The 20,865-nt window shown below is 41.1% G+C and overlaps 1 protein-coding gene across 8 annotated transcripts in view; it reads right to left on the reverse strand.

Annotated features, from left to right (window-relative positions):
• LOC144699643 (putative uncharacterized protein MYH16) overlaps positions 1–20,865 on the reverse strand; it is a 298,882-nt gene that overhangs the window by 52,807 nt on the left and 225,210 nt on the right. For all 8 annotated transcript variants that reach the window (XM_078570735.1, XM_078570736.1, XM_078570734.1 and 5 more), the window contains one exon: positions 19,180–19,376. In XM_078570735.1, coding sequence (XP_078426861.1) covers positions 19,180–19,376 — 197 coding nt within the window. The remainder of the gene's footprint in view (positions 1–19,179; positions 19,377–20,865) is intronic.

Consider the following 20,865-nt stretch of genomic DNA (forward strand, 5'->3'; position numbering starts at 1 on the left):
ACAAAACAATTGAAAGAAAAAGTTCGTAAAAATTGAGCATGGATAGTATGTCTGCCCCAAACCACTGTTGAAGCAGAGGTCATAAATTGAGAATCACAGAATTGTTATGGTGCAGAAAGAGGCCATTTGGCCCATTGTGTCTGCGCCAGCTCTCCAAATGAGCAACTCAACTGGTGCCATTCCCTTGCCTTCTCCCCATAACCCTGCACATTCTTCCTTTTTCAGATAACAGTCTAATTCCCTTTTGAACCTGCCTCCACCACACTCTCAGGCAGTGCATTCTAGACCTTAACCACTCGCTGTGTGGAAAAAGTTTTTTTCTCATATCACTATTGCTTCTTTTACTAATTACTTTAATTCTGCGCCCTCTTGTTCTCGATCCTTTCACGAGTGGGAACAGTTTCTCCCTCTCTACTCTGGCCAGACCCCTCATGATTTTAAATACCTCTATCAAATCTCTAATCAAACCCTTTCAAAAGGGAATTAGGCAGATGCTTAAAAAAGAGCAATAATAAAGAAGTGACAGGAGAGTGCGGGACTGCAGGTTACACTAGCTGGTGCACAGAGCAAACAGAATCAGTGTTGCCTTAGTGGGATTAATGGTCAGTTTGAGGCATTCTATGAATCAAAATTTACATTTCAACAGCGTTTCCACAAAAACACAAGAATTAGAGCAGGAGTAGACTATTATGCCCTTCGAGCTTACTCCACCATTCGATAGGATCATGGCTGATCTGACTGTGGCCTCAACTCTACTTCCCTGTCTGGCCCCATAACCCTTAATGATCAAAAATCTATTGAATATACTCAAGGCCGAGTTCATTCAATGAGCCAGCTTCCACTGTGCTCTGGGAAAGAGAATTCCATAGATTAATGACCGTCTGAGAGAAGGATCTTCTCATCTCAGTCTTAAATGGGAGATCCTTAATTTTTAAACTGTGTCCCCAAGTTCTAGACTCCCTCACAAAGGGAAAGATCCTCTCAGCATCCACCCAGGATCTTTATATTTTTATATTTTCATTACAACACCAACGTATGCCTGTGTGTACCTATGGATGCATGAGATTGGGTGGGGGCAGGAAGGGTCGAGGTTTGGTGAGATCGTATGGTACCAGACCTGAGCTTGGAAGCAGCTCTGGTTTCATCCTTCCCATAATTCATTGATAATCTCACAGCCAATGATGGTATGGTCTCCTCAATGGAAGTCATGGGTTCTCAAGATCTGAGCCCTCCTTCTATCCAGTGCTGTTCACTTCACTACATGCTATCTCGTTCTTGGCATTTTGCAAGTATAAGGAATGGTTGCAGCACAAGTCAGGTGCCAACCTGCTCATTTTGTGTGTCAGTAAATGTACATGCAATACACAGGCCAGGTTGTTTTCGAAGATTTGCCATTTGAATTGCAGATTGCAGAGCGACAATTCCAGCTAAAAGCTGCAGCTTGAATTTATGCCCCGCTGTAGTGTGACCACACATGGCACACGTTCAAATTACATACATTGCAGGAATGAGTGCTCAGGATAAGGTTGCAAAAACTGAGGCAACACTACGACTTGTTAATGTTACGTTAATTGTACTTTTAAGGTTAAGGATAAACAGGTGGAGGGTATTGATCGATTAAGTATCTTGAGCACAAATGAAAAGAGACTTCTGCAACTGGCGGGCACTGCAGGGGCTGAGTTGCCATCATCAGCCTCGGAAATTATATCTTAATTTGATTTTGTAAGTTTCCTTTCACGTTTTTTTGTTTCAGTTACGGTGCCCCACCAGGGGCTGTCACCCCCTCTCATTTATTGATTTTAGTTTAATTTATTGATTTAGTTTTACAAAAAGAATATAAATAGGGGACATTCCATGACTGATGGGCACCATAGGGGCTGGAGTGCAGTGCATGGAATGACATTTTAATTTAATAAGTTCCCTTTGAACAAGAACAGAAAATGCTGGAAAAACTCAGCAGGTCTGGCAGCATCGGTGGAGAAAGAAACAGATTTAATATTTCAGTCCATATGACCCTTCTTCAGTTTCCTTTAAAGTTTTGTCCTTTGTTACAGTGCCCCTTTAAGGTACTGTCACTTTGTTAATTAGTTTATTGAATGGTTTATTGTTTATTTAAAAGAGCATATAAAAAGGAACTTCTGCATGCAGTGGATACCACCGGGTCTGGAGTGCATCATCAGCCCCCCCAAACAATATTTTAATTTGATTTACTAAGTTTCCTTTAAAAGTTTTGTCTTTTTGTTACAGTGCCCCTTTAAGGGGCTGTCAATTTGTTTAATTAGTTTATTTTGGGCTTAAAAGAGGGTCTTTAAGGGGGCTACTCCTCAAGTTTTGTTTGCACTTCAGCCCCACACCCCTGATCGTTGGCCAATCGGTATGGAGGGGCGGGCGGACAGATCAGAGGACCTCCTCGTGGGTCTGCTCCTGGGCCTGGCCAAGTTGGTAATTAACAGGTCCAGGCAGTGGGCCATGGAGGGGTTTGCTACACCTGATTGGCTGCCCCCAATCTGCAGCTTTGTTTGTGCCCAGGTGTCTCTAGAGAGGAAACACATGGTGTCCCCGGGTACACTTGAGGCCTTCGTGACCAGTGAGCACCACAGAGGCTGGGGTGTATTTTCAGCCCCAGGAACATTATTTTACATGAATTTGCTAAGTTTCCTTTAAAGTATTATCTTTTTGTGACAGTGTCCCTTTAAGTGGATGTTAATTTGTTCGTTAGCTTATTTGTTATTTATTTTACTGTACCCAAAAAAGAGTATAAAAAGGGACTGAATGGAGGTCTTGTGGCACAGTGAGTAGGATCCCTGCCTCTGAGATAGAAGCTCTGGGTTCAAGTCCCACTCCAGGCCTTGATGTCCAACGAAGGTGTTTTCATAATGCAGCCAAACAGACCGAGCATCAACTTGTAAATCTTTCCAACACACACCAATGGCAGGCAGTAAGATCGGGGGAGATTCCTGGTCAGCCATATGATGGGAAGAAATTGGAGCCTCTTCTGTCACTATTCACAACTCCAGGTTACAATATGCATGTAAAAGTGCATGTTGCCACAGCAACTCAGACTCCTTGAGGGGTGGGGGCAGTTGGCTGGATGGAGCACATGGACCAGATTGGTGCTAATAGAGTGAATTATGCTGTGTCCACCAGTACACTTGGGGTCTTCTGTGACTGGTAGGTGTCCCAGGGGCTGGAGCGCATCATCAGCCTCAGGAATGTTATTTTAATTTAATTTCTTAAGTTTCTGTTAAAGTTTTTGATTTTTGTTACAGTTTCCCTTTAAGGCACTGTTAATTAGGTAATTCATTAATTTGTTTAATTGTTATGCTCAAAAGAGTATAGCAAGGCACTGCTGGGACATTGGGGTATTAGAAGACAAAGATATGTAATGCTGCATTCGGTAAATAAACCTACTATCAAGAAGAGGATCATTGTCTAATTTCATAATTCACCATCTGGCTTAGATCTGCTTAACAAGGCTTGCATATTGGAGTGGCTTATTTTTTTATACAGAAAATACTCCTGCAGCTTTTCAGTTGCAGAAATTACAGCACAAACGATGAATGTACATTTGGTACATCTCATCTGTGACAACGTTAGCCCTTCAAGTTGAACTATTTACCTTAATCTCATTTCTCTGCCTTTTCTCCAAGTGTTCTTTACATGTATATTTTCAAATATTTACACAATTCCCTTTTTAAATGACGTTTTAATTTTTGATCAAGAGCCACTTGTAGTGAAGCTTCCATGTGCTAGTAACCAGCTGTATGCAAACATTTCTTCTAACCCATTGTAGTTAATAATAATCTTCAGTCTTATGCTTCTTTATTACTGATTACCAACCAGAGAAAATAATCTTCGCCCCATTTGTTCTGACAAAAGCTTGTAGAATTTTGAAAACCTCTTTCAGCTCTCAAGCTAACTTCCACAGGATCAATGTAAAAAGATGCAGACCTTTGAGCCTTTCTTTCTAACTTTTTATTCCTTGCAGCATTTTAATGAATTAATGCTGTAATTTTTCCATGGGTTTTTATATCCTTCCTATGACAGGGTGTCGAGATCTGCAAGCAATACTTCAACAACGTCCTGTTTACATTCAATGCCCTACATACAGATCCCAGAATCCCATTTGCTCTCTTCTGGCCTTTTCTAACTGCACTTTAAAGACCAACATATTTGATTTCCTAGATCTCTCTGTCCATCCATATTACTTCTACTTCTTTGCACTGAACACATCTTTTATCTGCCCATTCCTCCATTGACCTCCTGCATTCTTGCTCACATTCTGCCATCAGAAAACATCAATATTATTCCTCTTGTGCCTAGGTCCAAATCATGCATAGCAATGGAAAATCAAAAATTTCCTAGCACACATCCAGTATTTAAAAACCATCTACCACTAACAGTCCCTCTATCCTTGAAGTTACCAGGAGTTGTAATTTATCTGGATTTTCAAAAAGCCTTCTCAATGGAGTCAGGGGACAAGCGGTAGAATGGATTGCTAGCTGGCTTCAAGACAGGAAGCAGAGGGTGGGAGTAAAGGCTAGCTATTCACAGTGGCGAACATTGGGTAGTGGTGTTCCACAGGGATCTGTGCTGGGACCACTGCTGTTCGCAATTTACATTAATGATTTGGACTTTGGGATCAAAAATACAATTCCTGAATTTGCAGATGACACCAAATTTTGGTGGGGGGCAGGGGGTTATGGCCAATACGGAGAAGGACTGCAACAACTTACAGATGGGCATTAACAAACTTGCGGAATGGGCAAATAATTGGCAAATGAAGCTGAACACAGGTAAATGTGAGGTGATACATTTTTGGTAGGAAGAATGGCGAGGTCACTTGTTCATTGGAAGGTGCAAGTTTCGGTGGGGTAGAGGAACAAAGCGATTTCAGAGTACAAGTATACCATTCACTAAAAGTTGCACCACAGGCTAACAAGACCATTGAGAAAGCAAACCAAGAATTCGGCTTTTTTCCTAGAAGGATAAAATTGACAAGTAGGGAGTTGGTACTTAACCTGCATCAGAGTTGTGCGCGCAGTTCTGGTCACCATGTTGCCAAAAGGATCGGGAAGCATTGGAGAGGGTGCAGAGAAGACTTACAAGGATGATATCAGAAATGTGTGGGTGTGACAATATTAGAAATGCTAAAAGAAAAAAGTCAAGCTTCAGAGTGAATTGAGAGCAGGTGATACTCATTGAAGCTTATACTTAAGAGATAGGTTTTTCCTCAATCAGAAGATTTTGCTTCTGGACAAGGAAAGAATCCAGAAGAGAAGAGTGGAAACAGGTATTTGTAGAGAATTATAGTTTAACAATAAAACAGCTGTGATTCGCAGAATGTCTTCAGCTGCCTGATTCGGTATATGGATATTCACCTATTAAACAGGTGTACACATCTGGAAAGAATCGACAGGCTGGATCTCTTTTCTCTCAAAGAGACAAGGCAAAGGGGTGACCTAACAGAGCTCTTTAAAATTTTGAAAGGTTTTGACAGAGAGAACACAGAGAAAATATTTTCTCTTGTAGAAAAGAGCATAACTAAAGGCCATCAATATAAGGTAGTCAAGAAATCCAATAGGGAATTCAGAAGAAACTTCCTTACCCAAGGATTGCTAAGAACGTGGAACTCGCGACCATTGGAAGTAGCTGAAGCGAATATTATAGATGCATTTAAGGCAGTGGTTCCCAAACTATGGGTCCTGACCCCAAATGGGGTCACAAGCTCCCCCACTGCCCCCAACGCCTGCACCAACATAAGGCCCAGGCGGCATCCAGCCCTGACCTTGCCCTGCTTGTCTCTCAGTCTCAGGATTTTTCCTTCTTTTGACCATTTAAAAATGGCGCCCACAGGACCGCAGTTGCACCCCAGCTCGAGCTGTCAGAGCTCCAGCACCTCCACAGTGGCTGCCATTGACTGCCTGACCTGTTTGCATGTGTACTACATGTATGGGGGAGAATTTTTCCTATGGCAGGCAGGCTGGGCGGGAACGGGTGCGGAGCTGATTGCCGCGCACAATCGGCTGCGCACCGCCATTTTACATGGGCAGGCCAATTACGGCCCGCCTAACGTAACATGCAGCTGGTCGCACTCAGTGCTACCTGTGCGGGGGGAAAGAGAGGGAGAGTCGGAGCATGCGCTGAGCACAGCAATCTCCCTGAGGGAGATTAAGTAGATAATAAAACTTTTTAAAAAGTGAAAAGTTTATTTAAACATGTCCCCTCATGTGACAGTGTCACATGAGCTCAAGCATGTTTGTGAAGTTAGCAAAATTGATTTAATTATTTTATAAAACCTTCAGGAAACCTCATCCCGCTGATGGATGAGGTTTTCTGAAAAACGTGAAGGTCGCTTGGGTTCTTCGTCTGCCGCCAACCTTAAGGTTGGACGGGGCAGCGTTGTTAAAAAGTTAAATTACTTTTTTTAATGGCCTCAATAGGCCGTTGACAGTTCAGCGGGTGCACAGCCGCCGCTGGTGTGCGTCCGCCGAGCGAAATATCGAAATGATGCGCGATGATGTGGGGATGCACGCCCGACATCATCACGCGTTATTTTATGCGTCAGCGCGTCGGGCCCGCCCCCGCACGCCGACGGCAATATTCTGCCCGTGGTAGTGAGGGTTGGGGGAGGGCATGGTGAAGAGAAGGGTTGAAACCCACGGTAGAAAAGGAGAAGTTTATTTGACTCATCTCACATTAAAATCAATGATGTCCGAGATGGCCTTTAGAGAACCTTATTGTGATGTTGCTCTGGATCAGTAATGCTGAATGGAAATGTCAACAACAGTGGTATCCGTTGTATCCTGGCCAAGCTGGGGCAGTTCAGATGAAGTAATGTACTGGTGAATACATCAAATAACATTTTTACAAAGTACTTTAAAACCACATATATTCATATTTCTATGATGTGTTTAGTACATGCTGATCTATTATGTTGCAAACTTTAATAATTATATACTGAATGTTACTATGCTGTTTTATTGCTGTTATGTTTTTGTGGTGCCTGGGGTCACGTTGATTGTCGAATGTTAAAATCGGGTCACATTGGAAAATAATTTTGGAAGTGCTGATTTAAGGGGGAGCTTGGCAAGCATTTGAGGGAGAAAGGAATATAATGGTAAATTTCTATGAAGAAAAATTGGGAGGAGGCTCAAGTGGAACATAAACACCAACATGGAGTGACTGGGCCGAATGGCCTGTTTTTGCACTATACATCCTATGTAATCCCTTTAATACCTTTTGCCTAATTCCTCATGACTAATCTCTAATACGACAACATGTCAAACTCCTTCACCTCAGCAGCTTTCTTCTGGTCTTCCATCTACTTGTGGATGTACCTTCAGGCCCTCTGAGTGGTGCAAACAGCGTTGACTCTCTAAGTTAGCTTCTGATCTACAAGGAAGTCAAGGGATATGGTTGGTGGGGGGGGGGGCGCAGGGAAGTGGAGTAAAGGCCATAATCAAATCAGAATTGATCTTAATGAATGGTGGAGCAGGCTAAGGGGGCAAATGACCTAATATTGCTCCCATGTCAGATGCTGCACCAGTCATTACTGAAAAAGATGCCATTCATGTTTCACAATTTTAAAAAACATTTTCCCACAGAAACAATTGAAAATAAATGAAACTTCTAATTTAAAAAAAAAATGCAAAGTGCATTGCCACAAGTTTACAAAAGTAACAGTCAAAAGACAGTAAAAGTGTGAAATGGAAGTTTGTTTCCCCGAGACCAAGCAATAAGCTATTCATTCCCAGAGCAATGCCTTGACCAGAGTTGACCTGTCTGGTTTGAATTTGAACAAAGCTGGGCAGTTAACTGTTCCATGCTGCATTCCGCATGGCAACAACTCCGCCAATCAGAGTCCATTTGCCAACCAATCAGCACTCTCTTCTCACGCAGTAGAAATTGTTGTTCCCCTGTTACTGATGGCAATTTCTTGTGAGCTATCCTGATGCGTGCAAGGCAAAAAGCTTTGATAGCATGTCTCTTATTTCAGCAATACTCAATAAGTTATTCATTAGCTTGACTAGTTTATCAAAAACAGTTCATGCCTATTGTATTGGAAACACCTTTGATTATGGTCTTTCTGAAGAGACAAAGAAAAGCTGCATTTATGAAATAAAAAGGATAACAGGGCAGTCAATGTTTTTTTTTTAAACAAAAACAGAGCTGTGAATGGTTAAGTGAAACTGACGAAGTCATAATTGCTGAAAACCTCATGTTTCAGTCAAGACGGCCGTGACAAAGTCTTTATTTTGTATCGTGATATCAAAGACACATGGTACTGATTTGAAGAAAGTAAATCTGATTGTAATTGTTGCTCTGTATGTCAGGGGTAAGTTAAAGCAGCTTGACAATTCCTATCTAGCCTTGCTTCATCAGAGTCAGGAAGGCAGTTCTTCAACTTGCGCGATAGTGTCAAACTGATCAGAACAAATCATGTTACAGCTCTCTTGATTTTTATTTCCATTGATGTAAAACTAATTGCCCATTCACTCTCACACATTTTACACTATGTACAACGTCAAGAGCGAGCCAGCCTTTGGAGAGACTGAAGAATAGCATGGGTAAAAAGACACAAATATTCAGTCTCAGTCTTGAGGGGGTATTAATGATCCCCTCCACCCATCCAACCAGTCATGTTACTATCCATGTTGATAATAGGGCAGTGGGAGTCATTAAGGAAGTTCTAACTGCTCATGGGGATGACTGATAGCACTCAAATCTGAGATGTTAACTAAAGCAAACCCAAATTTGTAACAGTGTCCTTCAGGACCAAAGAGGACAAGTCTCCTTTCCTGGGTGATCAACTCTGACTGATCAGGAAATGAGAAACCCACTTTTTCGGCACTTTCTGGCACAAACCCTTTGCCTTCTGTTTCCGTTCAGAACGCGGGTGTTTAGACGGGTGATTTAAGGTAACCACAGGCTGTCGAACTCATAGAAAGGCTCCACTATCTGGGTAAGAGCTGACAAAACATATACAAGTGCTGAATATTGGGAAGAAATGTCCATTTGACTGTACTCATGGAAGCAACTAGCAGTACATCTTTTGGATTGATTTGTACAGGAAAATAGATCCACAAATGATTATCGCTTTTCAGGTAAGGTGAATTATTATGCTGAAGGAGCCAACAACCATCTTATTGTAGATTCCTAAAGCAGTCCCAGCTGGTGTAAAACCTGTATCTTTTTATGTACATTGCAATATTCTTGGCAGTAGGCAAGGAACATGGCCTCAAGCATTATTTTTTGTGGGCACCAGAAACCCAATGTATTCCACACGTTCTTCCTAATGTTTGTGTTATTATGAACAAATTTCAATATTAGGATACACCGATGTTGAGATTAGATGGTGAAACCTCCCGTTCTGATTAATTATTCACAGGACCATTAAGCCATGACATTCCCAGCCTTCCCTTCCTCCTACAATCCGCAGTCTCTTAAAAGCCAAACTTGGCACTGTTGCTCCTGGCCTTGGCCCTTGATCATTCTCATTAAGAAAAATGGTGCAGCACAGCTTCAAAAAAAAAAAATTCGAGTGAATCTTCAAAATGGATTTCACCCTCATTAAATATCTGAATGTTGGGAGTATTTTGTTAGATCTGTTAAAATGTGATTTTCTGCAGCCTATTAAAATAACTGAAAATGGAGGTCTTTCTTTAATCTGCTTAGTCAGCCCTGAAGGTCATTTTATCCTCAGTTTTGTTTTAAGCAGTTCAGTGAAATAATTTAATTAAATGCGTACATTAAACCTGCTGTCGGAAAACATTTTCACTCAAGATGTCTATAAATGGTAGTCTTAAAATTGGCTTGATTGCTACATGTGGGAATGTTAATCTAGAACATAGTTTATCACAATTTGTCTAGCAAAGCACTAAAATTTTGGAGTCTGTGAAATTACAGCCAGCAGGAACCCAGCAGCTAAATGCCTGAGGAATGTCTAGCCTATTATATATCAGTTATGACAGACTGGCTTAAAGACAATCTCCATAAAGACCTCATTCCAAAAAAGAAGCACTAACAATTATCAGTAACTTGCCCGTGTGCTGCTCTTCTCAATAATTTGAGGATGGTGATGGCACTATCAGGGGAACATCTTCAGCAGGTTAGTCAGCTAATACTGTCCGATGAGGTACATGCACCCACCCTTGAAGGCTACAGCATTCTGGCCTACACTAAAACATTTCTACCGACGTAAATTCTGCTTCTGCGCTCAGTGGAGGCTCAGCAAAGTTTCAATCCGTTTGCCTCATTTACAATGTCAGTGCTCATAGTTTAAATCAAATATTTCCCTCCTCCCCCGCAGCAAAGAATAGTTCCCGAGTGACATTCCTCTTTTGAGCTCCTAGCTGTTGAAGGTAAATCTTGTGCATTGAAGGCACTTTGCTCTTGGCAGCACTGATCAGGCAATCGTGTGATTTTCCATCCATTGGGTAGTCAGGCATTCAGGCCACTGATAGGTTAACTTGTTCAGTAGAGTGTCTTTCTATTTTGGCGTGTTTTTACATGTCAAAGACTGTCTTGATAACACTTATGATATCAATATGTTGGCTTTATTCACCGGAATGATTACCATGGCCTACATTTATGAGAACAGGCTGCATATACTGAGTTATATTGCCTTAAATTTATAAGGCTGGGAAGTGATCTAATTGAGGTGCTTAAAATTACATCAGGTTTAATAATGTAGATAAATGCAAGCTATTTCTCCTGGAGGGGGGAGAATCCAGAACAAGTGGGCACAAGCTTAAAATTAGAACTAGGCCATTCAGTAGTGAAATCAGGAATTTCCCCCTCACCCCCAACACCCACCAAAAAAACTGTGGATGCTGGGGGTCAGTTGACTGTAAGGCCCAAGGCGTTATTGTTTACAAACCAGGCCTGTAAAATCTGGTTTCAGCCAATTAAAATACCATTTTTAAAACTTGCTGCCTTGTCTAAGATGGGACAAGATATAAGATCATAAGAAATAGGAGCAGGATTAGGCCATAATTCGGCCCCTCAAGCCTGCTCCGCCAGTTAAAAAGTTCATGGCTGATTTGATGTGGCCTTAACTCCACTTTCCTGCCTGTTCCCCATAACCCTGGACTCCCTTATCGATCAAAATCAAAATGCTAAGTTCAAGGTTCTAAAGTTACTCTTGAAGTTAGGAAAGGGTTAAGAGAGACAGAGTTTGTAAGTTAAGAAAAGCACAGTTAAAGTTTAAAAAACAAGACTGAGGAAAGTCAAAATGAGAGAAAGATAATAAGGTGAAAAATAATATAAACCAGAATTCTTTTCTCTCAAATATGCCTATCTATGAAACACATTCCTGAGCTTCAGGAGGGGAGTTTGGGCAGTTTCCAGCATAGATGGAGTTCCTTACTTTCACCTTACCTGGCTCCCTAATAAGAGTCTGAAGATATGAAAACAACAACTCTACTTAATACAGCTCCAGCATGTAATCTAGGCTGACATTCAATGCATTGTAGGAAGAGCTGCCTTTCAGATGAGATAGTAAACTGGTGGCCCATCTGTCTGTTCTGTTCTGTAAAAGATCCTCCAGCATTAAGTATCCTGGCCAACATTTATTTCTCAGCCTACACCACCATTAAAACAGATTAACTGGTCATTCATATCATTGCTGTTTGGTGAACTGTGCTATATGCCAATTGGCGGAGTGAGTGTAGATATCTAAAGTAATTTATTGGCTGTCAGCGTTTTGGAACATCTGGAGGATGTGAAGTATGTTGGATAAATGCAAGCCATTTCGTTAATGAAATTATGCAACTTTGATTAACTCCATAGCTCAGGTACAGCACAAGGCAAGTTGAATAAGCTTTGGAAATCCCAAAAAACGTAAATTTTGATCCATTCAGCCAGTAACCACTCTACTTAAAAAGAGTTGGCATCCTGGCTTTGACTGATATTCCAGCTTATTTAAGCACCATGCTTGTTTTGTATATTCTTAACCAGGTGGTGCACTTCCTGCTGCTGGGAGTGCAGGGAAAGTGGTGGTGGTGGGAGCGTTGTGGGGTGGGGTGGGGGAGAGAAGAGGGGGAAAATAAAAACTGGCAGAAGCCATCTTGGCTCCACAGAAATGTAATGTTTAGCTTATAGAACATCTGGGGCCTAGAAACTCCACGTTCCTGACCAAAGAATCAAAGCCATGACAGGAAATTAGGGGAAAAGATATTAAGAGAACAAGGCTGGCCAAGGCAATCTCTTAATACGGTTCCTCCCTGACACATTCTCTGGAAAATGTTAACACAGCCACATTCTCTTTCTCATTCTTCATGAGAAGCTCAGTGCCTTCACTCTAAACATTTCTTGCTCTCAAGCTGACAGCACCCTTGTTATCAAGCTCCTTAACTGGCATGGCTGGCTTGTGACTGAATGCTCCACTTCCTTTAGTGAAAACACAAGTAAGAGAAAACTAGTCTGTAAATGGCTTTTTCTTCAATTGGTTTTAATGAAATTTAAGAGTCTTCACTGGATAAAGGCCACCTCACTAGAAAGTGAAAAGGAAGCAATGGGACCATTGAAAGTTCCGAAAGACGACATGATATCAATGAACAAAGTGACAGCAAATTTACTAAACACGTTTTCCTTTTCCTGAGTTCAAGAAGGGGAGTTTGAGCAGTTTCCAGCATAGATGTTGAGTCTTTGGGTGGACATAAATATATAAATACCTCAGATCTGTTTCCGATAAGCGATAGCGCTCCCACCTCAGAGTCAGATGATGCAGAGTTCTAACCCTGTTCCCAGAATTTATATGATTGTGGGGTCAGGGTGAGGCTGGGGGACATCCCACTGAATGTTAAGCCAGAGTTCAGAGCTGGAACTTCGGTCTCCACTCGCTGGGACTGTCTGCAGAGCGGTTCAGAGTTGGGAAAGCTATCTAATCTCAGATATGAAACAAAGATAGGTAGGAAAGTAAATTGTGACAAGGACAGAGGGAAGCAACATAGGGACATAGACAGGTTAAGTAAATGGGCAAAGACCTGGCAAATGGAGGATAATGTGGGAAAATGTGAAATTGTCCATTATGGCTGGAAGAAAAAAAAAAGCATATTATCTAAATGGTGAGAGATTGCAGAGATTCCTCAGCTGAGTGTCCTAGTGCATGAATTGCCAAAGGCTAGTATGCAGATACAGCAAGTAATTAGAAAAGCTAATAGAATGTTATCAGTTGTTGTGGAGAGAATTGAATATAAAATTAATGAGGTTAGGCATCAGTTGTATGGTACACTGATGAGATCACATCTGAAGTACTGTGTACAATATTGGTCTCCTTATTTAAGGAAGGATGTAACTACATTGGAAGCAGTTCAGAGAAGATTTACTAGATTAATACCAGGAATGGATGGGTTGTCTTATGAGGAAAGGTTAGACAGGTTAGGCTTGTATCCGCTGGAGTTTAGGAGAGTAAGAGGTGACTTGATTGAAACCTTTTAAGATCTTGAGAGGTCTTGACAGGGTGTATGTGGAGAGGATGTTTCCTCTTGTGGGAAAATCTAGAACTAGGGGTCACTGTTTAAAAATGAGGGATTTAAGACATTTAAGGCGGAGATGAGGAGAATTTTTTTTTCTCTGAGGGAAGTAGTCTTTGGAACTTCTTTCCTCAAATGGCAGTAGAAGGTTAAAGCAGAGGTGGGTAGATTCTTGATAAACAAGGAGTGGAAGGGTTATCGAGGTAAGGGGAAGGTCACGGTCAGATCAGCCATGATCTTGTTGAGTGGTGGAGCAGACTCGAGAGGTCAAGTGGCCTACTCCTGCTCCTTAATCATACATTTGTATAAGGCACTCAATGGTAGGCTGAGGAAGTTAAAGGAAGGCAAGACACAGGTGAGATTCTAACTCACTCAAAGCCTATCCATTTGAACATGGTTAAAATTGGGCCCCATACATGGCATTTAAGAAGCTGGATAGCCATTTTATTTAGGGGGATCTTTAGAAACAGGAACAAGGCCAAAGGACTGGAAAACACCAACATAGCATTAAACTTTAAAAAAGGGACATAGAAATGAACCAGGCGGCTGTAGTTAACCTAACATCTATTGTAGGTGAAGTACTCAAAGGCATCCGAAAAGAGTGAACAATGAAATAGCTAGATTGACATGAGATGGTAAAAGAGAGTCAGCATGGATTTATGATGGGAGCTCATGTCTGACAAATTTCTTGGAGTCCTTTAAACAAATGATGGACCTTATTGCCTCAGGAAGTTCAATGGATGTGACAGGTTCTTATTCTGTGCTCTAAACAATAGCCAACAAGATATGGACTAGACAGCAAGCTTTGGAGATGGTGTGAAAACTGGCTAAACCAGGGAAAGCAAACCAAGATGTTAAATGGAGCTGCGCCAACAGAAGTGGTCATTACTGGGATGGCACAGGGTAAGTACTGGGGCCATTGCTGTTAACAACATATTTAGTGGTTTAAGGCTTAGGACAACACTAAAGAGGGTGATGAGTCGAAAAATGCATTACGGTGGAAGGTACAGAAGGAAACTATACTATAGGAACACTAATTAAATGGCACTAAGATACAGAAAACAAACCATGAAGGCATCTTGAAATATTGGTGGATTGTTCATTGATACCAACCGCAAAGTGTGTGGTAGCAGTAAGAAAGCCAACTGGATATGCAACCAGAGGGATAAAGCACAAATCCCCAAGCTGAGATAACGAGTTTGTACAGATATGGTCACAGCTGGAGTAAACTGTGAAATTCTGGTGACCATATCACAACAAGGATGTCCAGGCAACAAAGTGAATGCAGAAAAGGGCAAAAGAAATTAGCTTTTTTAAAAATTTGTTCTTGGGATGTGAGTGTCACTGGCTAGTCTAGCACTTATTGCCCGTCCCCAATGGCCTTTGAGAAGGTGGTGGTGAGCCGCCTTTTTGAATTGTTGCCATCCATCTGGTGTAGGTACGGTACAGTTAGGAAGAGAGTTCCTGAATTTTGATCCAGTGACCAGTGAAGGAACGGCGATATAATTCCGAATCAAGATGATGCATGGCTTGGAGGGGAGCTTGCAGGTGGTGATGTTTCCTTGTGTCTGCTGCCCTTTTCTTTCTAGGTGGTAGAAGACACGGGTTTGGAGGCTGCTGTTGAATGAGCCTGTGCAAGTTGCTGTGAGGAGAGTTTGAACAACCTGAGGTTATTCACTCTAGGGAGAAAAAGGCTAAAGAGATATTGTTGAAGTATTCAAGATGCTTAATGCAGCAGACAAATTGAACCTGATAATATATTCAAGCTTGGCACAAATTCCTCAATCAGGAAATGAGGGCTAAAGCTTAGAACAGGGAAGGTGCAAAAACCATTTTGTTTTAACTGTTTTCTACAGAGGGTGGTGAACATGTAGACCAAACTCTGCAGGGAGGCAGACTGTATGGAGAAATTTCAGGAGAAAAATGATGGATATTCAAGGGAATGGGCAATTGACTGGCAAGACCAGATTGACCGCAAAGGTTTTTCCTGGTCCTGTGCTCTACCATGCTTGTATGTTATTCTTGTGGTGTCTTGGTTTATTGGTAGCATTTCTGCCTGAGTCAGAAGGTTGTGGGCTGAAGTCACACTTGAGACTTGAATGTGTAATTCAGGCTAACATCTCAGTGTATAGTGAGGTAGTGCTGCATTGTCAAAGGTACTGTCTTACAAATGGGATATTAACCCATTGAACCTCTGGTGAACTTAAAAGATCCCCTGGCACTATTCGAAGAAGAGTAGAGAGGTGATCTCCGGTATCTGGGCCAACACTTAGCCTTCAAAAAAACATTTTAAACCGATTATCTGATAATTAACATATTGGACTTTGCGCACATTAGCTGCTACAGTCCCTACAATACAACAGTGGCTGTACTTCAAAATACTCAATGGCTCACGAGTCCTTTGGGGCATCTCGAGGTTGTGAAAGGCTCTGCATAAATGCAGGTCTTTTTTTCTTATTGTTCCTGTGTGCCTTTGTTTTAAGCAAACTTATCCTTTTAATTAATGAGGTTGCATGTCGGCCCAGATCATGTCCAGAACCTCAGTTTCATGCTGTACATCTACCTGAAGGGAGCAACTAAAGCTAATCAAAAGGACATGCCTTTTGCACTCAATGCATAATATTCCTTATGTGATGGGTCTACTTAAAAAAAAAACTCATCCAAAACTAAAAAAGCCTGCATTGTAAAATGTAGTGTAATCGTAAGAAAAAAGAAGTTCAATGCATGTGCAAAAATGTCTCTCAGGAGGATTTCTCCAGTACGTTGTGGAAAGCAGCCAACTTTCATTCTGAATTTTACTTTGATCACGAAAGCCAGGACAATCTGCGAGATGTTTGATTGCAACAGCTGACAGTCAGCACAATCAACTGCTTTGATCTCTTGGTGATGCGCACAATATAAATCTGAAAGACATGACTGAGAGCAGATGGCGGAATAGAATAATCAGCTGAGCAATAGTTGTGTTGAAGGAAGCTCTTGCGTATTAGAGATCGTTCTGGGCTCAACTTGTGGGGGGTATGGCATTAGGAATCTCCTGGTCGCCACTAAAGATCGACCATTTTAATGCTTTTCTGAAGAGGAGAGGAAAGTGTTTAATCGTTGTTGCTCGGGAGAACCTTTGAGGCTAGGGCCTTTGCAGGAGTTGTCAGTTGGCAGTCTGTGCGAACTAGAATAAGGTCATTTCTTAAAACTCCAGTCTTCAAAGAATTGCTGTGCTTCTAGGCACCTGGCATTCATTCCTAAGGATGTACCCGGAATGGTTTCATTCACTGAATCTGTACTGCAGTGCTTTGAAGTGATGCAGGACAAAGAATCCTGAATTTGGTTGTCTTTTTGTGGCCATTATTTTGCATTTTTCTAGCCTTCTGTTACATGCACCATGTTAGGGTTATCCATTAGCAAAGATGGGAGAAAGGAAAAGGACTGTCCTGAGGAGGAGTGGAAGGAGGATGCACCCAGGGACAAGGTTATTGATTTTAATTTGGCAGTGGTGATGGGGTTGCAGGGGGGTGTGGGGTTGGGGGAGGTTGTGGAGGTGTGGATAAGAGCAATTAAAAGCTGTGTTGGAGAGCTTTGTAGCTTTCTTTTTTAATATCATTGCAATTTTACGACTTGTATGAGGGATTGTCAGTGTGGATGTCTTTTTTTTATTCTTTCATGGGATGCGGGCGTCGCTGTAAAGCCAACATTTGTTGCCCATCTCTAATTGCCCTTGAACTGACTGGCTTACTAGGCCATTGCTGTGGGTCTGGAGTCACATGTAGACCAGACCAGGTAAGGATGGCAGATTTCCTCCCCTATAGGACATTAGTGAACCAGATGGGTTTTTTTCAACAATTCATAATAGTTTCATGGTCACCATTACTGAGACTAGCTATATATTGCATATTTATATATTGAATTTAAATTCCATTTGCTGCCATGTGGGTATTTGATCCCTTGCCTCCAGAGCATTAGCCTGGGCCTCAGGAGTACTGGTCCAGTGACAACGCCACTACACTGCTGTCTCCCCATCTGTAAATGAATCAATCAGAAATGACGATGCGGAGATGGATCAGACTGCTGCAATCCTTGCATTCTGTTTGACACCATGCTGGATTTCTGATTCCACATTGTAGCAAAACCCAAAATTCATCAAAAACTCGAGACTCTGTCCCATTTACGCACAGTCATTCTCCAAGATATTTTCTTTCAGACTTATCTCAACTGGTGACATAAAATTAATGTTTAGGAAAAATGTTTTGAAATCCTTTGTTCCCATGTCAGTAAAACTGGTTGATTTTCTTTTGGCAAAAATGAACACGGGTGATATAATTTTGTTTAAAAAGATGCCACCAATCAAATAAACAAAGAACTTTGAGTCTTCTTTAAATATTTTGCTTTTAATTTTGGTCAAATGGCTAACTGAGTCCAAAAAAAAAGCTTAGCAAAGGATGTTGCCATTAGCTACTGATCCAAGAAAGTCAGTTCTGTGTAAAGCAGTTAATCCCACACTAATCCTGAGCAATTAATAGTTCAGATTTAAAGCCTCCCCAATTCTGATCTCCCATTATCCAGGCTGCACTTTGAGTTTTCACCAACTACTAATGATTCAAGGAAGATGGCTATGCTAATGATGAACTGTACGTGAGACATTGATAAATATGAGTCTCACCCATAGTTTGTCAAATTAAATATGTACCACTTCATTGTACAGAATATGGCTCTGACAAACAACAGTTCTTAAAGCATATTCTGCTTCCCTGCCAGCAGCCTAACCCTGTTAACTGCAGCCAACTTTTAAACATAAGACTGGGCAGTCAAATCTTATTTATCCCAACATGTTCCATGCTTCTCAATCCTTAAAGCATTGATTTGATATCTAATAATAAAAGTGCCCAGATTTAATCTTGTGTATATTTGTGTCGTACCATATACCCTAATGTTGATCTCTAACTGCTTCAACCTAAGCAATATTCTAATTCTATAGGCCCATGCATCCATATGCATGTCACTTGAACCCTTCTTAGGATCTTCAAACTCTCAGTACAGCAGTCAGCCTTAAAATCATAACTTTAATCAAAGCTCTTTTAATGTACTACACAAAGTTCAATGCACATTTATCTCAATCTTCGTAGACATTAGGATAAGGATTTATATCTTAAAGAGACATTAATTCATGGCATTAAGCTCTCTGAAGTGCTTCCATGTGAAAGTTACCATAAAAGTTCATGTATATTGTTTTACACTGAGAGGACATTAACTCCGTATTTTCATGTACTGCTATGTATATTGATAACTCTACTACAAAATCATCAAAGCTCTTGTTAGAACAATTTTCTCCCAGTTTGGCTAAAACTTTAGTGAAGCAGCACGAAGCTCAATAGGATTAACTACTGATTAAAAAACACCACGTTGCCGAAACCTCAGGTTTAAGTGTATATTTTATACCACTATATTGCAAACTGATAGAAACCAAATATCAATGAGCGACATTGACTGTTGTTACTCAGTTCTTAAATGACACCTCATCATTATGTTATGTATCCTAAGCTTCAAACGCTGATGTTTCTTGTTGTGTTACTTCAGGAAATATGTTTATAATTAAATAAGATTTAATTTTATTGCATAGCTTTTACTCCTGTATACCGCAAAAGATTGTAAAATCAAGCGCTTAAGCTGAGCTCGTTTCAGCATATCTGATAACAAACCGCATGCTTACTTGGATTCTTCCAGCTCGTCAGTCCTCTGAATAGCATCAGTTTCATAGCGTGTCCGCCAGTGGGTGACCTCACTGTTTAGTTTGGAAATGACTCTCTGCAGTTCAGATTTACTCTCCTGCTCCTCCTCGACTTGCTCCTTTAGCAGTTCATTGTCATGCTTGGCACTTGAGAGACTTAGAGCCATTGTGCTCTTCAACTGAAAGGAGAAACAATACTAAGATCAAACATGAACATGGAGAAGGCTGACGTTATATTTTTACACTGCACTGTATCACAACCACAAACCGCGACAGTATAGCTTTTGAAGTTAATAAACATTGGTGAGAATGACAGTGTAGTAAGAAGTTAAATTCCGTTGTATTAGCCTCAATCAAATAACTACACCGCTTAAACAACATTCATTACTTGAACTAAATAATTGTTAATGTTTAAAAAATGTTGAATGCAAAAAGGAACACTGTAGCATAAAGCAGTAAGAGCTTTTGATAAGTTCAGGGTAGGAGTTACAAGTCTAGAATGTGGGTCAGAGGTAGGGCTAGCATACTGCCGTCCCACTTCTGTGCTTTTGTGTTCATGTTCAACAAGGATCTCAGCCAGCAACAGAGCAGAGCCTTGCAATAGCTGTTCTATTAAGTATTAGCTCAATAGGTTCCACCTGGTAGGTCTAGTTCTCTACTCTTTTACCTCTAACCTGTTAAGTTGCTTAGTAGAGTACGTTGGAACGCAGTCCTTTAATTTATGGGAATTGGATTTGAACTTGGAGCAGACACATGGAATAAAAGTTTGTTTCCCCGAAGCCTTTATAATACATTGTTATTAAAAAGAAACGAGTCGTAACCAACATGACATTTGGCTCCAATTTGCTGCAATAAACATTGTGAGGAAGTTCTCAAATGCAGAGCTTCAGGAACAGGAGCACACATTGAAAATTTCGGCTATTGCAAGGCTTGCTCCTTCCTTATTTTCCATTCATTAAAATTAACGATGGAAAATAACACGAGGAGCATGCTTCAATTCCTTACACACATTCTTGGCATGCAAAGCACTGCACTGGAGTACTTAAAAATGAACCTTTACCTCAACATGTCTTAAATCAAAGCATCAGCAGCAGACAATGTAATTCTGACTTTGCTTTCCAATCATGAACCATGGCAGGTACATTTAACATTGTTGCACCTATTTTATGGACTTATATGTAGAAAAACAATAAGCAATTTAACTGGGCAGATGCCCTGCACCTGAGCTGCAAAGGCTTGTGAAATTGGTTGCGTTCGTTTCTGGGCAACCCTGATAGATGCCGCAATTAAGCATAAGCCTCATCTTAATATTGAAATAAGGTTCATTTGCACAATTGAGACCCACATTGTTATACTCCTTTGCCATAGTCAGTGCTTGAGATAAGTGAGTTCCGACTGCTCTTTCTGGGTCTTCAGCAGCCTCACCAACATTCCTGAAAGAGACCAACGCAGAAAAAAGCCCCAAAGCTTCCAGAGATGTGGCATTCGTAGAGTTAGGTACAGGATGATCTTCCTGGCTCCATAATGCTATATTATGGGCCACTGCCAGTTCGGTCTTTCCCCCTCCTGATCACCTACCCTCTTAGGTTTATCTGTGGGTCTCGATGTGTGGAGATATCATTATGGCCCGGATAGGATAACTGTGTCATGGTGCTCAAAGCTCAGCAA

This window comes from Cetorhinus maximus, chromosome 24 (genome assembly GCF_964194155.1).
Source record: "Cetorhinus maximus chromosome 24, sCetMax3.hap1.1, whole genome shotgun sequence".
Taxonomy (NCBI): Eukaryota; Metazoa; Chordata; class Chondrichthyes; order Lamniformes; family Cetorhinidae; genus Cetorhinus; species Cetorhinus maximus.